The sequence below is a fragment of the Centruroides sculpturatus genome, unplaced genomic scaffold (assembly GCF_000671375.1).
Source record: "Centruroides sculpturatus isolate CEXI.00-Female unplaced genomic scaffold, Cexi_2.0 scaffold16, whole genome shotgun sequence".
In the NCBI taxonomy this organism is placed as follows: domain Eukaryota; kingdom Metazoa; phylum Arthropoda; class Arachnida; order Scorpiones; family Buthidae; genus Centruroides; species Centruroides sculpturatus.
The window spans coordinates 874,425-895,994 of NW_019384548.1; the positions used below are offsets into that span (position 1 = coordinate 874,425).

The 21,570-nt window shown below is 28.9% G+C and overlaps 1 protein-coding gene across 1 annotated transcript in view; it reads left to right on the forward strand.

Moving 5' to 3' along the window:
• Positions 1–2,578: 2,578 nt before the first annotated feature.
• LOC111623579 (coactosin-like protein) overlaps positions 2,579–21,570 on the forward strand; it is a 35,189-nt gene continuing 16,197 nt past the window's right edge. The window contains exons 1-2 of the mRNA XM_023366206.1: positions 2,579–2,800; positions 4,247–4,329. Coding sequence (XP_023221974.1) covers positions 2,724–2,800; positions 4,247–4,329 — 160 coding nt within the window. The 5' untranslated portion in view covers positions 2,579–2,723. The remainder of the gene's footprint in view (positions 2,801–4,246; positions 4,330–21,570) is intronic.

Sequence of the window (21,570 nt, forward strand, 5' to 3'; positions counted from 1 at the left end):
TTGGACTAAGCATTGACAACTTCATTAAAACGTCAAAATTTTCAAGCGACCTCATCCTAACCTGCGTTGCTAAATTCATAACAAAGTCGAAAGCATTATCTTTATCTTATTTACTGTTTCTACAGATAAAGATGTGCCTTATCCACTAAATTTCTAAACTGGTAATCAAAATACATGCATGAAATAGGCATCAAATGTTTTTCAAATTCAAAAGTTAGATATTCCTAAGGTTTCATCTTTTCAAGTTTACTTGGAATTACAATACTTTTTAGCAGATTTAACTACCATAAGCAGGTTTAATTCTACAACAAAGATTCTAGCAAAATTGTAAATTTTATTCAAGTTACATATTTTAAACAGGTTTTATATGTTCACAGATACCATAATATTTTCTATTCCCTTCAAAGATTCCCTAGTAATTTCTATCCATTAGAATTTCCTTCAAATAAATTTTCAACATTTCTATATTTTCCTCTGCTCCTCTGACTAAATGTTTTTTCCTCAAACAATTGCTGAAACAATTACTCATAAATTGTTCAAACAATTGTCAAATACGAAAGTTTCTCTCTAGATCTAGAGGGAAACTTTCATATTTGATAACATTGGTACTGGAATACGCAGGCTGAGCGCGTTGCCTGATAAAGCGGCTTTAATACAGCTGGATAAACAAAGCAGTAACATAACCTGTTTTATTTGAAACGAATTATGTCATTGGTTTGCTTATCCAGTTGTATTAAAGCCGCTTTAACAGACAACGCGCTCATTGGTCAACACTATGGTATCTGTGTGTGAGGTTCGCAGAAGGTACTGTACAGTAGACCGCCCTATAACAATGTTGATAATTCCGTGTTATGTGAATTCCATGTTGTACGAGTCACTTAGATTTTACAAATACGTGTGCCGGGCTGTGAACGGCTCACGTATTTGTAAAATTTAAGTGACTCATACAATATGGAATTCATATAACACGAAATTAGCAACAGTGTTATAGGAGTTCTACTGTATCTCTTTTTGAAGCTTAAAACTTTCGGAGGACCAAGCACGTGTTTCTTGCTCCTGTACGTTGATCCATCACTGACTAACGAAAATAGCTTTGTTCACTCTCGCTGTTTTGTATCATTCAATAAGGCAGCACCCAGCTTACAAATTCACGTGGTATTAAAAGATCAAAATACCGAGAAAAAGTGAATCATTTGTAACTTATATCCGTTAAAGCTATACTATCTGCAAATTATAGTAATTTATTTTATAATGAATTAACTTTATTAATTAAATGAAGACTTCTTTACATTGTTTAATTCGAATCAAGATGAAAAACTGCTAATTGATCAATAGATTAAAATAAGGATAATATGAATACAAAAAGATTATTTACTGTCAGTCTCAGTAGTACATTTAACTTTATATATTCTCATTTTCACGAAATTAATCACACATAAATGTTTGATAATGCTCGTAACTATCAACTACAGACAGCCATTTTATTAAAGAAAATCATTCAGTTGATAAGCGAAATCTATTACTAGCGAAGTAAGCAAAGCGCTTAGTAATAACGTTGTTTCAGTCACATTCCCGAGTTTTAGTTTTAGTACTAAATCTCGGGACTATTTAGTAAGGGGCTGTCCATAAATTACGTCCGCATTTTTCTTGAAATTTTTAATCCCCCCATTGTCTCAGTTTATCCAAGTTTCCGCAACCCCTCCCCTCTTTGGACGTCCAACAAAACTCTCAAAATCTTTATCACTTTATGAATAATAAAATGTATAAACTGTAAAATTTAATAAAATAAAACGGACGTCCATTGAAATTGAACTCCTCCCCCATAACAGGAAGTACCATTTCAACTAAAAATTGCTAAGTAATTTACATACAGTTCACCAGAGGGCGATGATAGTTTGAACTGAGAGAGAGTTTTCCATTATTCGTAACAAATAAAATGCAAAAAAAAAAAAACATGTTTTCCAGTGCCTTATAAAGTGTTAACAATTGTTTTAATAGTAAATTATCTATTTAAGAATCATATGTACATTAATATCTCGTAATTTTATTTCATAATTAAGCATAATTAATGAAAATTTATTCGTAATTAATTTTTCCGTCAAAACTTTCGGATAAACAACATCATTAAAACAAATAAACACGAAACATTTTCATTTATTCGTTTTATAATAAATAATTTTAATCAGTTAGATTTTCTTTAACGTTTCAAGATGTAAATTAACCAATTACCACATAAATTAACGAATGAAGTGTAACGATTGTCCTCGTTTCCAAGTGTATTAAATTAATAATACTTTCTAATTTTTATAATTACTTCTTACTTAAAATCTCTTATTAGTCTATGGTTATATTTATTTATTTATTTCGTAATATACGTCTTTCATTGTGCGCTTAAGAAATGCCGTCTAGTGGCAAAATTTCAATTTTCTATTAAAATTATTAAATCCAATTAAATGATTTAAAAATGACCGGGATAATTAAAAAATACCATTGTGATTGCGTCTATGTCGTGGAGCGAAGCAAATGCATCCGGATGGGACGCTTCACCTCAATACTAGATTCGAGTTTTAAAGGTGAAGCGACCCTGGCAACTTGTCGCAGACGACGCACGTTCCGAATGTCCACGGGCGTTTCGCGCACTACGAAAGAGAGCAGTAGCGACCGTCGAGTAGCATCGTGTTAAGGGAGCTCCGGTGATTAACCGTGACTGGTGCATATTAGAAATGGCCACTGCCGTAGACAAAGATGCCTTATACGCTGCCTACGAAGATGTCAGATCAGATTTGACAAAAACTAACTGGTAAGTGGTTTATATTTAATACAAAACGTGTTATCCTCGTTTCTTTATCGTTACCATATTTTTTTAATTCATCGCGATTGTTTCCGAGACACATCATTTATATAACTGTTGTTCTGTCTTTTCCAATTTAATTATTACAGTCGGAGAAGAGACTTATGATGTGATTTAAGATTTATTTTGTGGAACGAATAAAGTGTCGGATAAAAATCAATAAATTCTCTTAACGTCTGGATCGGGCAGACGGCGTTGAACGGAAAATCCATTTGGTTGCATTTAAATCCCATTTTGTAGCATTTTTAGAAAGAATTTAAACATTTCATCCCTCTGTTCTTATCACCTTTTATTAAATAGAGACGAACCGATTATTATTTAACGAGATACGATGTTTAATCTAAGACACACATAATTTCTTGAAGATTATTATTTATAAATGTATTTTTTAAAAAAAAGTCTGAAGTTCAACTAGTTGAACTTTAATACTGGAATAATAACGATTGTTATTCTGTTCTACATAATTTTTTTTTCTTTCACAAAGAAAAATCGTTTAAAAAATTTTCATTCTAACGAAACGAGTTCTGTTTGACATATAAACTCGACTTCTATCAAATGCATCCGCTTTTGAGTCGTTTTCGGAGAATTTTCTTCTTTTTCCTGAATATTTTACACCTCCAACTTCCAGTATTTGTCATATGATTTGTTCTATATCTTTATATTCACTTCCTGATCCGGATTTAAATTTTTTTTAAATCCTAAAATATTACAGAAAAAAAAATAATTGTTTATTATAATGCCTAAAAAGCTGAATAATTATAAAAAAATTAGAGGGGAAAAAAATACAAATTTAGTCATTAATTTGCATGACGTCACAACCCGCGCTAATTCGTTGTAGGTTTTATGGAGCCGGGCACCTTTCACTTAATCAACATTAGAAACAGTTTTATGGTGTTCTAAACGTATCGCTTTAATTAATTTCGATGATAAAATTACAATCGAAAAGACAGAACGAGGCTAATTATTGATCCATTACGCGATAAATGATTATTATGATGCCGATTTAATTCGAAAATAAATTTTTAAGGCTTCGAAATAAAATTCCTGAATAAGATAATTCGATAAAACATTTCATAGGAAATCAATGTAGAGCCATTTGTCATTCTGAGTCGAGCCTTAAATCAATACGTGAAAAAATTATGTAAACTGCAACCTCATTGGTCGATATGAAATTAGTATTGAAAAATTGTCCATTTATTTCCCAAGAGAGATATTTAACGCATCCGGTTTGATGATTTCCCCCCTCCCTTAATAATTGTGTGGCGAATATCTTTACACAAATTTAGTAAACTATATAGCCTATATATATATATATAATTATATAGAGAGATTCTTTATAAAAATATCTATTAATTATAATAATTTTAAAAATATTTTATTGGGATTTCTTTTTAGGGCTATCTTCAAATACGATGGGACCATGATTTCCTACGATTCTTCCGGAGACGATCTATCAGAAATAAACTCCAAATTTTCTGGTAAGGAAAAAAAAATTCTGATTAAACTTCATGAATATTAATGGATTTCAGAATTTCCATATAGAATATGCAAAATAATGCTGTTCTGTTGGAAAGCTTTGATAAACAGTTAAACCTACATAAGCGAGGCTAATATAAATGTCTGCATTAACATATAAAGCAGCATGTTTTTAATACTGATTTTTTTGTAATTAAAAAAAAAGCGTAATAATTATGCTACCGAACATCTTTTATTCCGGGCATTGATTAATGATTATCGGAAGATAACAATAACTGCTTTAAAAAAAATATCTGTCCTCTTTCCTTGAACGTGAGATTAATGTTAGCCTTTATAACGTTAATCTCTATTTTGTAGATCATAATCGCACATAACACGACTTTGAATTTAATGAAAATGTTTAAAGAAACGTTGGATATATGCCAAAGTGAAGTTTGATACCTGTAACAGATAGATACCTCGAGATACCGTTTTGATAAATTTAATTCAGATAACAATAATGGAAAATTTCTCCTAGTAAATTTACAAAGTTTGGGAGAGATTTCAACGTTTTAATTCATTTTATTTATTAAATTTTCGTTTTATAATTTCGAGATTTTATGAAATCATACAGAAAGTTAAATTATAATTTTTAGTTACTATCAAATATTATGAAATTTATATTTAAGTATTTGTTTGTTTTTATTTATATCATTTTCATAATATAACAAAAAAAATTGTTGTGAAAATCATAAAAAAAAAAACATTTACTAAATTAATACATTCTTCAGTTACTAATAATTTAATATTAGTTTTCTGAAAATTATATTTGAGCAAACAGAAATTTATTACTCTAATCATTTTGTCACGGAGTTTATAATAGTTTAAATTCTACATTTTATATAATACATAATAAATTTCAAAAATATATATAATTTTTATATTTTATCCGATTAGATTTTGAAGCAATTGACAACGCATATAAGTCTATCTAGTTGCTTCAAATCAAATAAATAAATATATTTTTTCTAATTCATTCACGTATTATTAAATCTGTTTATATCTATATAGTTTTATAGTTATTAAATAGACCGTGCAAAATAGATTTGTTTTTCGGGTAAAATATTAATGCGGGCAAAATTATTTTACTCATGTAAATTACCTGTTAAAAAAATAATAAATATATCCTTCTGCTCCTTGAATTATTCAGAGTATAAGTTGCTCCTTGAATTATTCACCGAGTTTAAGTTGCTCCTTGAACTATTTATGAAAAAAAAATTCGAAGAAATAGATTTACAATTAATACAATTAAAAATATTATTAAATAATAGCAGATAGAATAATGTTGAACAGTTGTATAATTCTATCAAATGCTGTTCTTATATATTTTTTTATGTATGTATATTATATTTAAATTATTTTGCATTTATTATTTATTCGGAATAAATATAAAATGAAAATGGAGTGGATTTGATGTCCCACATTTTATAATTATAGTTAATATATATATATTTATAAAGCGTGATTAGAAACTAGAATATCCATTTTATGGTTTTATCTGATATTAATGTTTTATTATACTTATTTTTATTTATAAAAAATCGCGTACAGTATTTAGATATATATAGAATAATAAAATTTTCATTTGTGTGTGTGTGTGTGTATGTAAAATTATATATATATATATATATATAATTTATTTATTTAAATTTTCTGATGTTTAATTTAGGTTAAACGCAAAATACTTAGTTGTGTATCTGACATATTAAGCAGTTTTAAAGGAAGTTAAACTTATAAATATATAATTTTTCCGAAGACTAAACGTACAAGATATTTTTTTTATGGCTGTATATAATAATAATTTTGTAAATTTTACATTTTTTACTTAACATATTCCTATAAAAATGCTACTACTAATAAATATTTTTTTTAAAATTCATAATTAAATTTAAAGTATGTAAATATATATTCGTAAAACACGAACTCCCAACGAAAATCTAATGATTGAATATAAATTTAAAAAATATCATCACGAATCGCTTGAAATATCTAAACGTTAAGTAAATTTGCTAATTGATTGTAATCCGAATTGAGTTTATCTTTTTAAATACAGCTTAGTAAATTATCACCAAGTATTAACTAGTCTTGCAAGAAATCAATTTGAGATTTCTGAAACTAAGGTTTTTTTTTTTTTTTGTATAAAACTATTACCACAGTAAACAGTATTAATTCAGTATTAGTCAAGCATTTCTATTAGATTATGATATTATTTTACAATAATTGTCTCCCCGTGATAATGGGGAAAAAAGTATCACTTTTCAGCAAACAAATTTGCTGATTGAATAACTTTAAAAAATTATTTTTTTTTATACTTTTCCCAAGAAAATATCCTCGATTGAAAGATTTAATGTGGACAAAATCAAATTGACAACTAAAAAAATTTTGTGCTGTACATTTTTTTTCGTTTTCTTTTGGAGAAGAATGAATGGTTTGATTAAACTTCTGCATTACATTAATAGCTTATTTTAAATACATAAAAACATTTACACTCTTTTTACTAAAAAGATGAATATTGTACTATCGTACGAAATATTCTCAACTTTTAAATGTAATATAAGGATTTATTTAAACTGCATGTGTCATTTTATTATTCATATTTGATGAGTTGCTGTAATTTGTACTTTCATATTTGTAATCTCTGGACATTCTTATCTGACGTGTCATTTCCCTACATACAATTTACAAATAGTTTACAAATTTTATCTGATTACAATGAGTTTGCCAATTTTTATATTCATTTATAATTCATTCATAAGTTCATTGTAACGTCAGAATTTATAAAGTTATGATTTCTTTACATAGTTTTGTATATTTAATTAACAAATTCACTTCAAATATCTACTAACTCTTGTGAATAAATCTGAGATCGTCAAAAATTATTTCTTTACTATATTTTTTGGTTTGTTTGACGGGGTATGGGAACGAAACACGAGAAATCTGCCAAGGGGAAAAATGCCTCCCGAAACGAATTTTTATGGGAAAATGGCCCTAATTTATGTGTTGGACCTGTGAAGAAAACAGGAAAACTCCTAGCATGTTGGTTGGATACGAACCCCCGACCAACTACCTGTGTTTTAGTGGTTTTATCTTCTTTATTGTCATCGGTGGGCATCAGAAAACAAAATAGTCTGACAGTGAATGATAAAGTAGAAAATCAACTGCTATAGGGAAGAAAGCATAACTAAATAATATTAAAGCCTATTTTATTTATTTACTGTTTAATATTCAGTTGTAATTATATAATATTATGTTATATACATTGTTATAGGAAAAATGATTTACATTGACATTAGTAATAACATGTATGCTTATGATGCTCAATTATGGTGAAGTTACGAAAGAAAAGTTTGTCATAATTTTAATTGGTTAAACGAATACAGTATAAGGCAGGGGTAGAGAACCTTTTTCAGCCCGCGTGCCATATAGTAAGCATACTTAGATTTAAAGATGTTTATGTGCGCCAAAGTTTTAGTTTGAATAACGATATTTAAAGAAATTAAATGAATATGCTTTAATTAGAATAAATGTAAAGAAGCTGATTTAAAAAAAGGATGATCGGATGATAAACCGAAAGGATGATTGAGAAAGACAGATGATAAATCTAAATCGTATGGCATGTTAAGTGCCATAGGTTCGTCACCCCTGGTATAAGTCATATAAATCAAGAACCATTAGCGAAAATGCGAATTTTATAAATAAAAATAGACTGTCACTTTACGAATTATAGAATTAGTTTGTGATATTTTTCGTTTTATATATAAATTTGCAATTTCCACAAAATACAAAACTCAGAATTTTGATTTAACCACAGGTTCCTAATGCAATTTTTAAATAAGTCATGTAATATCTCTGGAATGAGCTCTAATGAAAAGACACAGTCAACTTAAAAGTATCTGAAAATTCTTCGCAGAATTTTATAATGACCAGAATAATTTTTTGTACTTAAAATGTAATTAATAGAAATTATTTTACTCTGAGATTAAGATGTATAATTCAATATTCTTATGTAAATGGTACTAGAAACGATAAAGGTAATTATGAGTGATTTTTAGAAAACGCTTCCCAAATGAGATAGCTCATTAATATTTAAAGCAATATGTAATGTAATTATTACTTTTGTACCACATATCTTCCAAATACATCGTTAAACGACAAAATATTCTTTCATTATTGAAATGTAAGTTGACGATAACGATTTTTAGGAGGTAAAAGAAGTGTATGACGAATCATTGACAATTGTTTTTTTCCCCCTGCCTCTTTTTAGCAAAGTTTTATTTTTAGAAAAATGTTTCGTACGAAAATAATTTCTCAATTTTTGTTTAAAAACTCTGAATCAACATGATTCAAATGCTTTTATTCAGAATGTAATTTTCACATTATCATGCTGCACTAGTATTTAGACGATTCGAAGATGACTATTCCCTTTGTGATTAAGCGTTAAGGCATCCGACACCATGAATTTTAAGACTATTAAGAAAATTAAATGTGATGGAATTAAAAGTTACCATTAACCTGTATATAATCGTAATTCTTTTATCATATTAGATCTGGAAAGGAATTACTCGAAGTATATTTTAGAATTCTATTATTATTATATTTAAACATGCTTTTAAAATACATTAATAGTAATCATTAACGATAACATACGTTTTTTAATAAAGTATTTAAATATATAGATATTATTATTATTATTATTATTAAGACAGTTTATTCTAGTTATTATGTTTGAAAATAGTCACACAATTTCAACTAATATACAGTAAAAAGCATTAAACAATTTTCTTTTCTAAATATAGGTCCTACTTATATTTTATTGAAGAATTTTATTACAGTGTTATTAAATAATAAAAAAATTTGTTCAAAATCGTCAGGTTTGCATATAGTAATGTATTATACTATAAAATTATTGTAAACGAAAATTTATTCTGTGTTAAAATCCAGATTATAATTTTCTCATATTTTTATAATATAGATTGGTCTATACATTTATAAATAAATCGTGAAAATGCCATTTATCCTTAACATTTCATCGATTAAAACAGCATTAAAAAGTTTCAACTTTACACTAAACAAGGTCATGCACACTGAGATTTGCATGATTTTAATTCTTCATTTGGAAAGAATTAAAATTAATAAAGCGGTATATTTTATTTAGTATCTATTTTGTGCCCGTTCAGTTCCTCCTCAGTCTACTGTATTGGTGTTGCTCTGTATGTACAGTATAATATATATATATATATGTAAACATTAATAATCTACGTTATGGAAGAAATAACGCGTGTTTTAAACACCCACCCACTTTTAAAAACCTTCGGGCCTGATCTTATATATGAATATTAAAAATACAAATTGAAAAATGACTGCAATTGACAAACATAAATGTAAATTTACTACCGTTCATTTATTATTAAATAGGCAACTTGCTGAACTACATTTACTGATAGTTTTTTTCCAGTCGTCGAAAGGAAAGTAACATGATATTATAAAATAATTTTTTATTATTATTACTTTATGGATTTTTATCTTTAGATGTTTCAAATTGCATTCTGTTAGGAAAAATGCAATTGGAAACGTCGTTCAATTACGTTCTTCATTTTTTAATCATTAACACAAGATAAAGTGTAAATTCACTTTATCTGTCTTGCTGAGTAATTGTAGTCTTTCTCGGTTGGTTTAATGGGATACGACAAACCCATCAAGGGGATGCCTCCCGAGAGGATTTTGCCATAGAAAATCCGGGAGACTGCATATTAAACTATTACCTACGTGAAAAAAGCCAGAAAACTCCACGTGGCCAGCTCGTTAGCAAGGTGCGAACCCACAATCAACTACTACTAGTGTTCAGTGGTTTTATCCAATCAGCTGCTGATAGACAATTGTAATCTTCATTACACTACAATATATTCATTCAGACGGTCGAGTGGCCATTAAGGCGCATCCTACCGACCTGAGGGACTGGGGATCGAATTCGGGAAGTCGAAAAACCTCGAAATTTTTGAAGGGAACGGTGTGTTTCAAATATGTTGGGTTCCATCCCTCATCAGGCGGTCGCCTCCGTTGTGGGCATGGCCAGAACCCACAATGGGCCTAGAAAAAAGCTCTCTTAATGCCCATAGGGTGGAAAGAATCCAATATATAGACCTAAAATAATATATATATGTTTTCAATATTGGAAAATGTAATTAAAATTAATTTATATTTTGCGTTTAATCTTTTGGATTTCACTTAACTTCAGCTTTTTTTTATTAATGGTAAAAAGAGAAAATTGTTTTCTAGTTCACTTGCTTTTTCATCAGTGACCTAAGTGAAAAGAATCATTTTTCTAGTCCATTAACTTTTCTATTATCAATGTGCTGTTAAAGCGTAAGACATATTTATTGCTAGCGTGCTTGTTTTTCATCGACAGGATTTCATTTGTATTTGTATTAATAGATTTTCTAACGATTTTTCTTAATTATCCTAACAATATTTTTTTCTTGAACTTTATTTTTAAGGAGTGGTGTATAATATGACATTTCAGTGTGTAGACTCGTTCTGAGCTATTTTATTGACCTAATGTGATGTTTCACTTTAATATAGTTATTGACATAATAATGTGATGTATTTTAAAACATTTTATCGCTGAAATCCAATTCTTTTGATAAATTTATACGCACAAAGTATAAACGTATAATTTATATAACGTGACTAAATATATAATTTAGCCATTAAAAATGGTTCTTTATTTTTTATGGTCTGCTTAATTTCCGATTAATGAAACATTTCTTAATGTTAAGAAATAGAAAATTAGTTGTAATTTTTAATTAGGAAGACATTTTTCAAATTTTATTATAATAGTTATTTTTTATAGTTTCTTATTAAATTTAATCAAAGATGGTACGTAAAATCAATAAAATCTGATGGATAATTGTAAAAATTAAAATTTAACTAAAATATTAAGAAACCAATTGTAATGAAATTTATTTACCAAATTCTCCTAAACAGAATAAAGTATTTACCAATGGCCGAATGGATAAAATCATTGAATACTGGTAGTTAATTGTGGGTTCGTGCCGCACCAATGGGCCGGCGCGTGGAGTTTCCCGGGTTTTCTTCACGTGTTTAATCTATCTTTTATATGTCGGGCCTCGTCCCTCATTATTAGACCCTCCTTGTTCTGGGCTTGACTAAACCCACGTTGGATTGAATAAAAGGCCCTCTTAGTGCCCACAGGGCGGAAGGTTGAAACATTTACTGCTTTTTTTAAATCCTACTTCCGGGCGGAAGCTTTTAGCATCGCTGCATAGACTTATCTGAAATAATTTGTGATAGAATTAAGTTTATTACCACAGGAAAAAAATCAGCTATTTTAAACAATTCTTTTTAATGAAATACGAGTAACTTGATTAGTAAATTAGTACTGAATAATAAAAAGTAAAATATAGATCATTTTTCTTTTTTTAACATCAAAGATGCAAGTTTATAATTTAAATTATTTATTAATTTATTCGAATGGCATTCCGATAAGCATATACTTGTTTTATTTTTTATATTAAGTTGTTTTAAAATCGCTGAATAGTAATGAATAAGCTAATTTTCGAAATTATAAAAAAATACTATATTAAATATTTATGTACAGTATTTATCAGTAAGTCACTCGCAACTCAACAGAACTGTAGTTTCCGTTGAGAGTGAGTAGATTAAATATATTTTTAAAAAATGCACTATAGAAACACTATAAAAATGCATTCGATTTTTTGCACTGAGAGAAATAATTCGACAGCAGTTTTAACAAATTAATTACTCAGATTTCAATTATTAGTTTTTAATAAAATCGGAATATATTGAAATAAATCAAAGAGGGAGACCCAGGAAATTGCCTTTTTTGCCCATAGGATAATCATCCTTGTGTATTATTAAGTTATTAATAAGTTTGTTGTATTTTGAACTTGAATTTTCTAAATAACTATGAACTGAAACATATTCATAAATTATTATCTAGTTTGAAAATGAGATAATCGTTTCGAAATTATTTCTGTTGCAATGCTAAAGAAACGTTTTATCAATAATAGTAGTCTATATATTTTAAATTGAATAAATTAAAAAATATGTTCTCAATCCCAAATTTATAGTGTCTTGCCCCTATACATCATACTTTTCCCTATAACAACAAAGTCATGCCGGTCATCTATGTAACTCCATTTAGGGAAGAATTTTTGAATTGATTTCACGTGACGTCCGGTTTAGACCGGAAGTTCGTATACAGTTAATCGGGGCCTCCTGCTCCTAAGCTTTCAATATCTCACTCTCTACTTTTATCTATCTAATACCGTTTTCGAGATTAAGAAAGGACAGATAGACTGACGACAGTGGGAATTTATAGGTCTACAATTTTTTCAAATTACTGCCCAATAAAAATTGTTGACAACAAGAACAAATTAGAACTTTTTTTTCTACTGTGCCGCTCTGAATTAGTTCCAATTCTTGAGACATTCTGTGAATAACAATTAAGAGTCTTATTTATCTTCTTAAATTTTATATTTATATATTCGGAATTGTTTTTACGTCTGTGGAATTTTGATATTTTATACTCTTTCTTGGTGAAGGTATTTTATTTTGCCATAGAAAATCCGGGAGACTGCATATTAAACTATTACCTACGTGAAAAAAGCCAGAAAACTCCACGTGGCCAGCTCGTTAGCAAGGTGCGAACCCACAATCAACTACTACTAGTGTTCAGTGGTTTTATCCAATCAGCTGCTGATAGACAATTGTAATCTTCATTACACTACAATATATTCATTCAGACGGTCGAGTGGCCATTAAGGCGCATCCTACCGACCTGAGGGACTGGGGATCGAATTCGGGAAGTCGAAAAACCTCGAAATTTTTGAAGGGAACGGTGTGTTTCAAATATGTTGGGTTCCATCCCTCATCAGGCGGTCGCCTCCGTNAGATATTTTAATGGCCTTAGAAAAAAATTGCATTATGGGATGATATACAACTTTCACAAAAAACAAAAATATTAACAAAAAGCCTTTTGGGTTTGGAATTTACGGTAGCTTTGCATTTTCAAATATTCCTTTTTATATATATAAATTTTTCTATTTGCAACAACGATGTTTCAAAAGAAAACATTAGAGTTTTCCTTCATCCTTATCTCATCCAGGAAGAGAAGGGTCAACGACTACATTTTATTGAATTGCTTTTGTCCTTGCCTTCAACAGCCTCCCTTAACAATCTGACCGACGAATTACTTTCGAATAGGAGAAATATTGAATAGAATATTACGAGCAAGTACAAAATAGCAATGCTCTCGAAAACCCTATGTATCCAAGGGTTTTGAGAGTGTTGAGCTTTGATTCCATATTTCTGGAAACCCGAATGATATGGTTGATTAAAATTAAAAATTGGAACGTTCTGCAAAAATAAATAAATAAATAAAAATTAAAGTCAAATCATAAAGAATTTGGAGAAAATGTTGAAATTCATCTGTTTAAAGGTGATGAGTTGGAGTCTATTAGTCTCGAGATCTTATCGCTTGGTTACTTGATAGTCGTTGTGTTTTGGTTGTTTACGTATTTCAAGAAGTAAAGAATTTCGTTCTTTATCTGAAAAAAGCAAAAATCTGAAAGAAAATCGAAAATCACCGTTAAAAAAAGAAAGATAAAAAGAAAAACAATGACTATGACAAAATAGAAAATGACGGGATTTTCATTGGTGGAACATGTTGAATTCAAATGCGATTCTCGTAGAAATATATATAAATTTTTTCTTTAAAACCATATATTAAATTTTAACGATTAAGTAATAGCATTGTTTTAGTTTAAATTATAATTGTATTTTAGATAAACTTCTATAATCGTTGTTATATTTATCTGTTCAGTTTGTTCATTTTTTGCCACTGCCATCCTCTTACTTAATGTAGGTTTTTTGGAATATTTAATTTAATTACATTAATTAAACATTAATTTAAACGGTTATAATTTAAAACAGAATATTTATGTATTGATATTATAGTCTACTTCTTTAATTTAGAGGAAATATGAAACGTACACATCAGCCTCAGACAAAACTAAAACAATTTTTTTCCAAAAACAGCAATCTTAATCAAAGATGGTACGTAAAATCAATAAAAACTGATGGATAATTGTAAAAATTAAAATTTAACTAAAATATTAAGAAACCAATTGTAATGAAATTTATTTACCAAATTCTCCTAAACAGAATAAAGTATTTACCAATGGCCGAATGGATAAAATCATTGAATACTGGTAGTTAATTGTGGGTTCGTGCCGCNATAATTTAAAACAGAATATTTATGTATTGATATTATAGTCTACTTCTTTAATTTAGAGGAAATATGAAACGTACACATCAGCCTCAGACAAAACTAAAACAATTTTTTTCCAAAAACAGCAATCATGATGATGTTTTGGAAGAAATAAGTAAAGAAATAATGGAATCAACTACTACAATTTGAAGCAGAAAAATCAAAAACTTCCCAAACCAGTTATTTGTATTATCTGATTCTTACGACATTGACATTTTTGTCAATCAGATTAATGATGCAAGTACTGAAGTTGATGATACGGCATTATACTTCATTCTATGTATTGGAAACCATTTTCAACATTCAAATTTCCATTCTCTGTTCACCTTAAGGAAAAAAAGATATGATCTACAAATATCTGAACGAAAATAAATGGATCTTATACTTTGAAATTACATAAAGGGATTTACTGTAAATACCGTGTGACATTTCCTAATTTCGGAGCAACTTATCGATATGTGCCTTTGCAAAAGTTGGCTAATGGTCTTAACGGTTTCTTTATCATCTTTTCATTCACAAATTAGCAATCTAAAAATACACAAATTTACCATCTTAGAAAATCTGTAGCAAGTGCTCTGCAATTTTTTAAAATTTATGAAAATCCGAGTGAAAATATTAATAAAGTAAATAAGAAAATCGCAATAGAGTAAAAAGTCTATTATGGAAACAATTGTATTTTTAGAACGAAGAAGAAGTTCCGAGAGGAAGAAGAGGAAATGATAGTGACAGATGATCTTCTGACTAATGACGGGAATTTTAGACAGCTCCTAAAGTACCAAGTTAGATCAGGAAAAGACTATTTTATCTGTGCAACTACTAAATCATAAGCTAATGCAGTAAGTTATATATAAGTAATACAATGCAAAATCAGTTGATCGATTCATGTGGTAATGAAATAAAAGATATTATTTTACCTTCTTTATACGATTTAAAATTATATCAATATTATTCGATGAGATAAACTGAATTCTATCAATATCTGTAATTATTGCTTATGTACCTAAAATGAACGAAATGAAGATTTTTTTAACTTTATCTGAACGTATAAAAATCCACAACCGTCACTATTATGTGAAACTCTATAGTCATAATAAAGGAAATAATTTAATTTGTTAAGCTGTCTCCCAAAAGAATGATTGATTTATATTTTAAAAAAAATGTGGTGAAACAATTAAAAACTTGTGAAACAAGATGAATGGAAAAGATCGAATCGCTATCAGAGTTTTGCAGGAATTAGAAAGATATTCAGATATTTTAATGGCCTTAGAAAAAAATTGCATTATGGGATGATATACAACTTTCACAAAAAACAAAAATATTAACAAAAAGCCTTTTGGGTTTGAAATTTACGGTAGCTTTGCATTTTCAAATATTCCTTTTTATATATATAAATTTTTCTATTTGCAACAACGATGTTTCAAAAGAAAACATTAGACTTATTTCCAAGCTTATTCTCAGACGAAAAGCATTAATTCTGTAAAAAAATAACTTCGAAACAATGTGGAGAAGGAATTTGAGACAATTTCTGTTAATGTTAAAAAAGCGTGTGGTGACTTTCATAACGGTTCAGAGAACAACAAAAAAAGCAAATTGGAAGGAAAAATGTTCCATATTCTGATCCACAAGAATACTGGAAATGTATTTACATAACGTTCCCCTGATGCAGTTTTATTAGATTTATATGACCAATTTTCAGAAGTACCGGTATTTGCTTCTACGGCAATTGAAGAAATGCTTGTTTAATGTAATGAAGCCATTCATCCTGAAATGAATCGATTGCTTAGAGTTTTGGCGCTTCCAGTTACCAAGCGCTTTGCTTGCTTTTGCAGTGATAAATTTCGCTTAAAAACGATGATTTTGCTTAATAAAATGACCTATAGTCGATAATTAGGCTACAAGCATTATTTTCAAACGTTTGTGTGATTAATTTCGTGAAAGTGAGGATATATAAAGTTAAGTGTACTACCGAGACTGACAGTAAATAATCTTTTTGTACCTATATTATCCTTAGTTTAAGCTATTGATCAATTAGCAGTTTTTCACCTTGAATTCGAATTGAAAAAGACTTCTTTACATTGTTTATTTAATTAATAAGTCAATTCATTATAAAATAAAATACTATAATTAACAGATAGTGTAGCTTTAACGGATATAAATTACAAATAATTTACTTTTTCTCGGTATTTTGATCTTTTGATACCACATGGATTTGTAAACTGGGCGCCGCCATATTGAATGATACAAAACAGCGAGAGTGGAGGTTGTTAACCTCGTTTCTCGCTTCGCAGCGAAGTCAGTCATTGATGACGACGTCATTTTCGTTCGTGTTGACCAATGAGTAATTGGAAACACCCTGTATGTCACAGCTGGTAAGCTTTGCTTCTTCTGAACGCAGCTTTTCGAAATTGACAGGAGGGGAAAATTTGTCTTCGATTGTCTAGATTGGTCCTCCTCAATATTCACGGTCCATAGGATAATACCACTAAACATTGACAGTTTGGTCATGGTTCGCTCGCATCTGGGTAACGGTCTGGTCACGTGGAGTTTACCGGGTTTTCTTCGCGTGTTTAACACATAAATAGGAGCCAGTTTTCCCATAGGAAATCCCCTGGTAGGCACATCCCTTGGTAGATCACTCACATGTTGCATTGCATTATCCCATCATTCCACTCCACTCGATATTCGCAGAAATATCGATATAAATGTTGACAAAGTAATAGATACATTCAGTGCCGTAAATAGGCAGGTGCAACGAGTACACAGGCACAGGGTTCAGAACAAAGGGGGCCCTGAAATGGGGTATAAAAAAATTATCAGTATTATTTTCAAATTTTGCCTCGTGGGACCATTTGTGACGTTTTTAGTTAAAGTTAAAAAAATAAAATAACCAACTATTTATATCCTATTTTTATATTTTTTTCTCAAAAAACGGAAGCCAAAAATAAAATCTTGCACAGAACACATGTAGGGCTAGTGACAGCACTGGTTTGAAAAGTCTGCAACCTCCGTAGAGCTTATTATTTAAGTAATTATTAGATTATTGTAGTACAGTACTGTTATTTACATCTTTGAGGAGTTTTTAACAATTTTTCATAAAATAAAGGATATTTTTTAAAAATATTTACATCACTAACTTTCGCTTGTAATTTAGTAATAAAGCTTTATTTTTATTTCGTCGCATCAAAATAGCGCCCAAAATTTATATTGTATTAATTTTATTAGTTTTTTTATGAAATAAATTTACATCAAATTTAGTTTAATTATTGAAATGATTTTAATTAAAATAATTAGATAATTAAAACAATTTTTTTTTTGCGAAATCGCCGTTTCCCTATAAACGTATTTTTTAACATGTAGTTTCTTTAATAATAATAAACTATACGTAAAAAATTGTTTGTAATCATTACGAAACATCAATACAGAATATTTAAGAAAAATCTGTAGTAATATATCTTCCGACAATTCGCAATAACTTAAAAAACAAACTTTCATAATTCTTCCCTCCCTTTTTTCCCCCTATATTTTATATCCTGTAATGATGGAACATATTTTTCCAGTAACAAATAACAATAGTATTATTTTTTTAATAATTAATTTAAAAAAAAAACTTTTTCGATGAACCGGAGCTATCACCGGCTTTCCACCCTTCAATGTTTGAACATAAATCTATTTCTACACACCTCAGCTGCTCTGTTTTGATTATTTGATTATTTCTCTCTGATCTTATCATAATTCTGTTATTTTAAATTTTTAGGCCATATACAAATAAATCAAAAACAAATTTAAAATCCAACTGGCTTTTATAGTAAAACATACATCTCATATGGTATTATTATACTTAATGTAATTCAAATATGTTTAAACCACAATGATGATTAGCGTATTTCCGAGTCAATTCAGAGATGTGTCCGGTTGTCAGTATAAATAAATTGTTCTTTATTTAATCCTTTATTATTATTACCTTTGCATGGCGTGATTTACACTTTGAGTGTTGAATGTTTTTTTAGTTTTTAACCTCTGGTGCCAAATTAATTATCATAAAATAATCAGAGTGAAGATAGAACTAAATATATATCATATATAAACTGATAATAATAATAAATGTATAATTGTTGTCTTACAAAATTTTTAGAAGTAATACTTATTAATGCTTTAATTACGTCGTATGATGTCAAAAATTAATTAGGCGATCGATTACGATACGATGTTTTGATTTCTTACGTTTTTGTCATAGCAAACTCCGATATTTCGGATTTAAAAAAGTATTCATTGTCTGTTTAATGTGCAAATAGAATCATTCTTAATGGAGTTTAGACAAAAAAAAAAAAAAAGTGACTATCCGTTTGATATTTACAATTCACGTTGTCCTCTTGAAAATTTCTTCACGGGCTAATAAGCATATTCATTTTGCTGTTAGTTCTGAAGAAATCGTATATAAATCATGCATACTATACATATAACCGCGAGCAAAGAGAAATTAAAACGGCAAAATCAATTTATTAGGTTATTAGACTTGGGCTATTAAATGATCTGCAAGCAGAGATAAACGGTTGTTTTTTTTGTATCTAATTCAGTTGCGAAATGATTTTTAATGAAACATTTCCTATTTTTGTGCTAAATACACGACGAAGCGGTTTGAATTAAGAAAAGTTGAAAAATTAGAAATCTTAACAGTGTAACGGTTAAGTTTACATCGTATTTTTAAAATTACAATTTTATTGAAAACATTATTTAGCATTCGAATGTTTGAAGGTAGTAGTATCGCTTTCTTGTGCAGTAATATAAAAATTTGGGCAAAAAATAAAATTTAGTCAATAGTAGTTTATTTTTTTTATAAACTATTACATATTTTTAGATTACTTGAATACTATACAAGAAAATAAACGCTAAAAGATAAACAAAACAGCTTCCTGAGAACATAATCATGTAAAAGAATTAAATAAAATCAACTTTGACAATCGGAAAGTCTAGAAGAGCTTTATATTTTAGAAATCTGACTTAAATCTGTAAAATGTAAATATTTTATCAAAGCTTTTTATCAAAAACTGATTAGATTTGACTTTTATGTTGTTGGTAAAAGAAAAAAAAAATAGTTTTTTAAATATCTAAAATTAAGCTTGGTGAATGATTTCTATTTACAAATTTTCTTTCGTTCGTAAAGATAAGATACTGTGTTTCGGGATTACGTTAGGATGGCAAAAGTAGGAATTGGAAGATTAATCTTTCAAATTTTCGGAAAGTTAATTATTAAAGTAAATTAAAAGAATATTGACTAAAACTGACTGAACTGAAATTGATGACGAAGTTTCTAAACTGTTACCCGCACTTTCCATCAGTATTTTACTAATAGGTAAATAAATACACTTTAACTGGAAAATATCAGTACCTACTGTGTATATCTTATTCTACTCATCATATACTTTAATACGAAATATAACATGTTCATGTATTGTACGAAAAGTTACCAAAAGATAAAAAAAAATTATCAAATTACCACACACACACACACAAATAAAACTTGTGTGTATGGTGGGGGCACGATTTTGTTCACCCTGTTTGAAGCTTAATAACTATGCTTTTTGTCGAAAATTTCTGAAATTTTGCAGGGAGATTTGCGTATTAGAGGGATTAGTACTATTAAATTTTGGTAGTTAGAGGTCGAGGGGCGGAAGATATGACATACGACCCCCTTTATCTCGATTACGGTCGGACTTAATGACGATTTTCCTCGTTATTAACATTTAAGATTTTTAAACTCATCCCTAACCTCAAAATTAAGCTTTTTGCCATTTCTTTAGTTTTAATTATTACAGTATAAATTTTTTAGTAAAATATCATAGCATAAGGCGCAGCACGCAGTTTTAAATGTTGCCGGGAAAGTTAAGCAACTCGTTGTTGGATTTTTTAAATTGATTTTCTTCAAGAAAAATTTTTTTTATTTTGTACTATGTTCGTAAATATGATATATGAGATGTAGTCCTATGTTTTACTGTAAAAGCCAGTTGGGTTTTAAATTTGATTTTGATTTATTTGTATATGACCTAAAAATGTAAAATAGCAGAATTATGATAAGACCAGAGAGAGATAATCAAAGAATCAAAACAGAGCATCTAAAGAGTGTAGAAAATTTCAGATTCACGTTCAAACGGCGATAGCTCTGGTTCATCGAAAAAGATTTTAAAAAATTAATCATAAAAAAAATATCCTATGTTCCATTATTACAGGATACAAACTATAAGGAAAAAATGTTGGAGAGGAAGAATGAAATGTTTGTTGTTGCGAATTGCCGGCAGACTACTACAAATCTTTCTTAAAAGCTTTGTATTATTATTTCGTGATTATTACCAACAATTTTTTTACGTATAATTTCTTTGATATATTTTTCAACATGTAGTTTAATAAAGTTTATAAAAGGGTGTGTATGTGAGTGAACAATTTTATGTTGTATAATCTTTGTGTCAGTGGCATATCCAGGATTTTCGAAATATGTGTGCTACTCAAGGCATATTGAGACAGGTGCCTATTCCTTTTTCAGAGAATGTTAATAAATTAGGTAACTAAAGAAATTGAAAGTAATCTTAACGCATATCGTATCACTTCAATTAGATATTATATTTAAGTAACGAAATCGATTGATTTGGTAACAAGGGGGTGCTGCAGCGTCAGAAGCACTCCCCTTAAATACGTCCCAGAAAAAATTATTATTGATATTGAGACTTGTTCTAGGAAATCAACCTTCCTCTATTAGAAGGAATAAAGGAAGGATGATTTCAAAAAGAATGACCATTTCCATTTTCGATTCCTCGTAAATATTAACGGATGCGTTAAGAAACTAATCGTTCATATCTGATCCGGTGGAAGTTTATAAATCTCGATGAGTTGGAGTCTATTA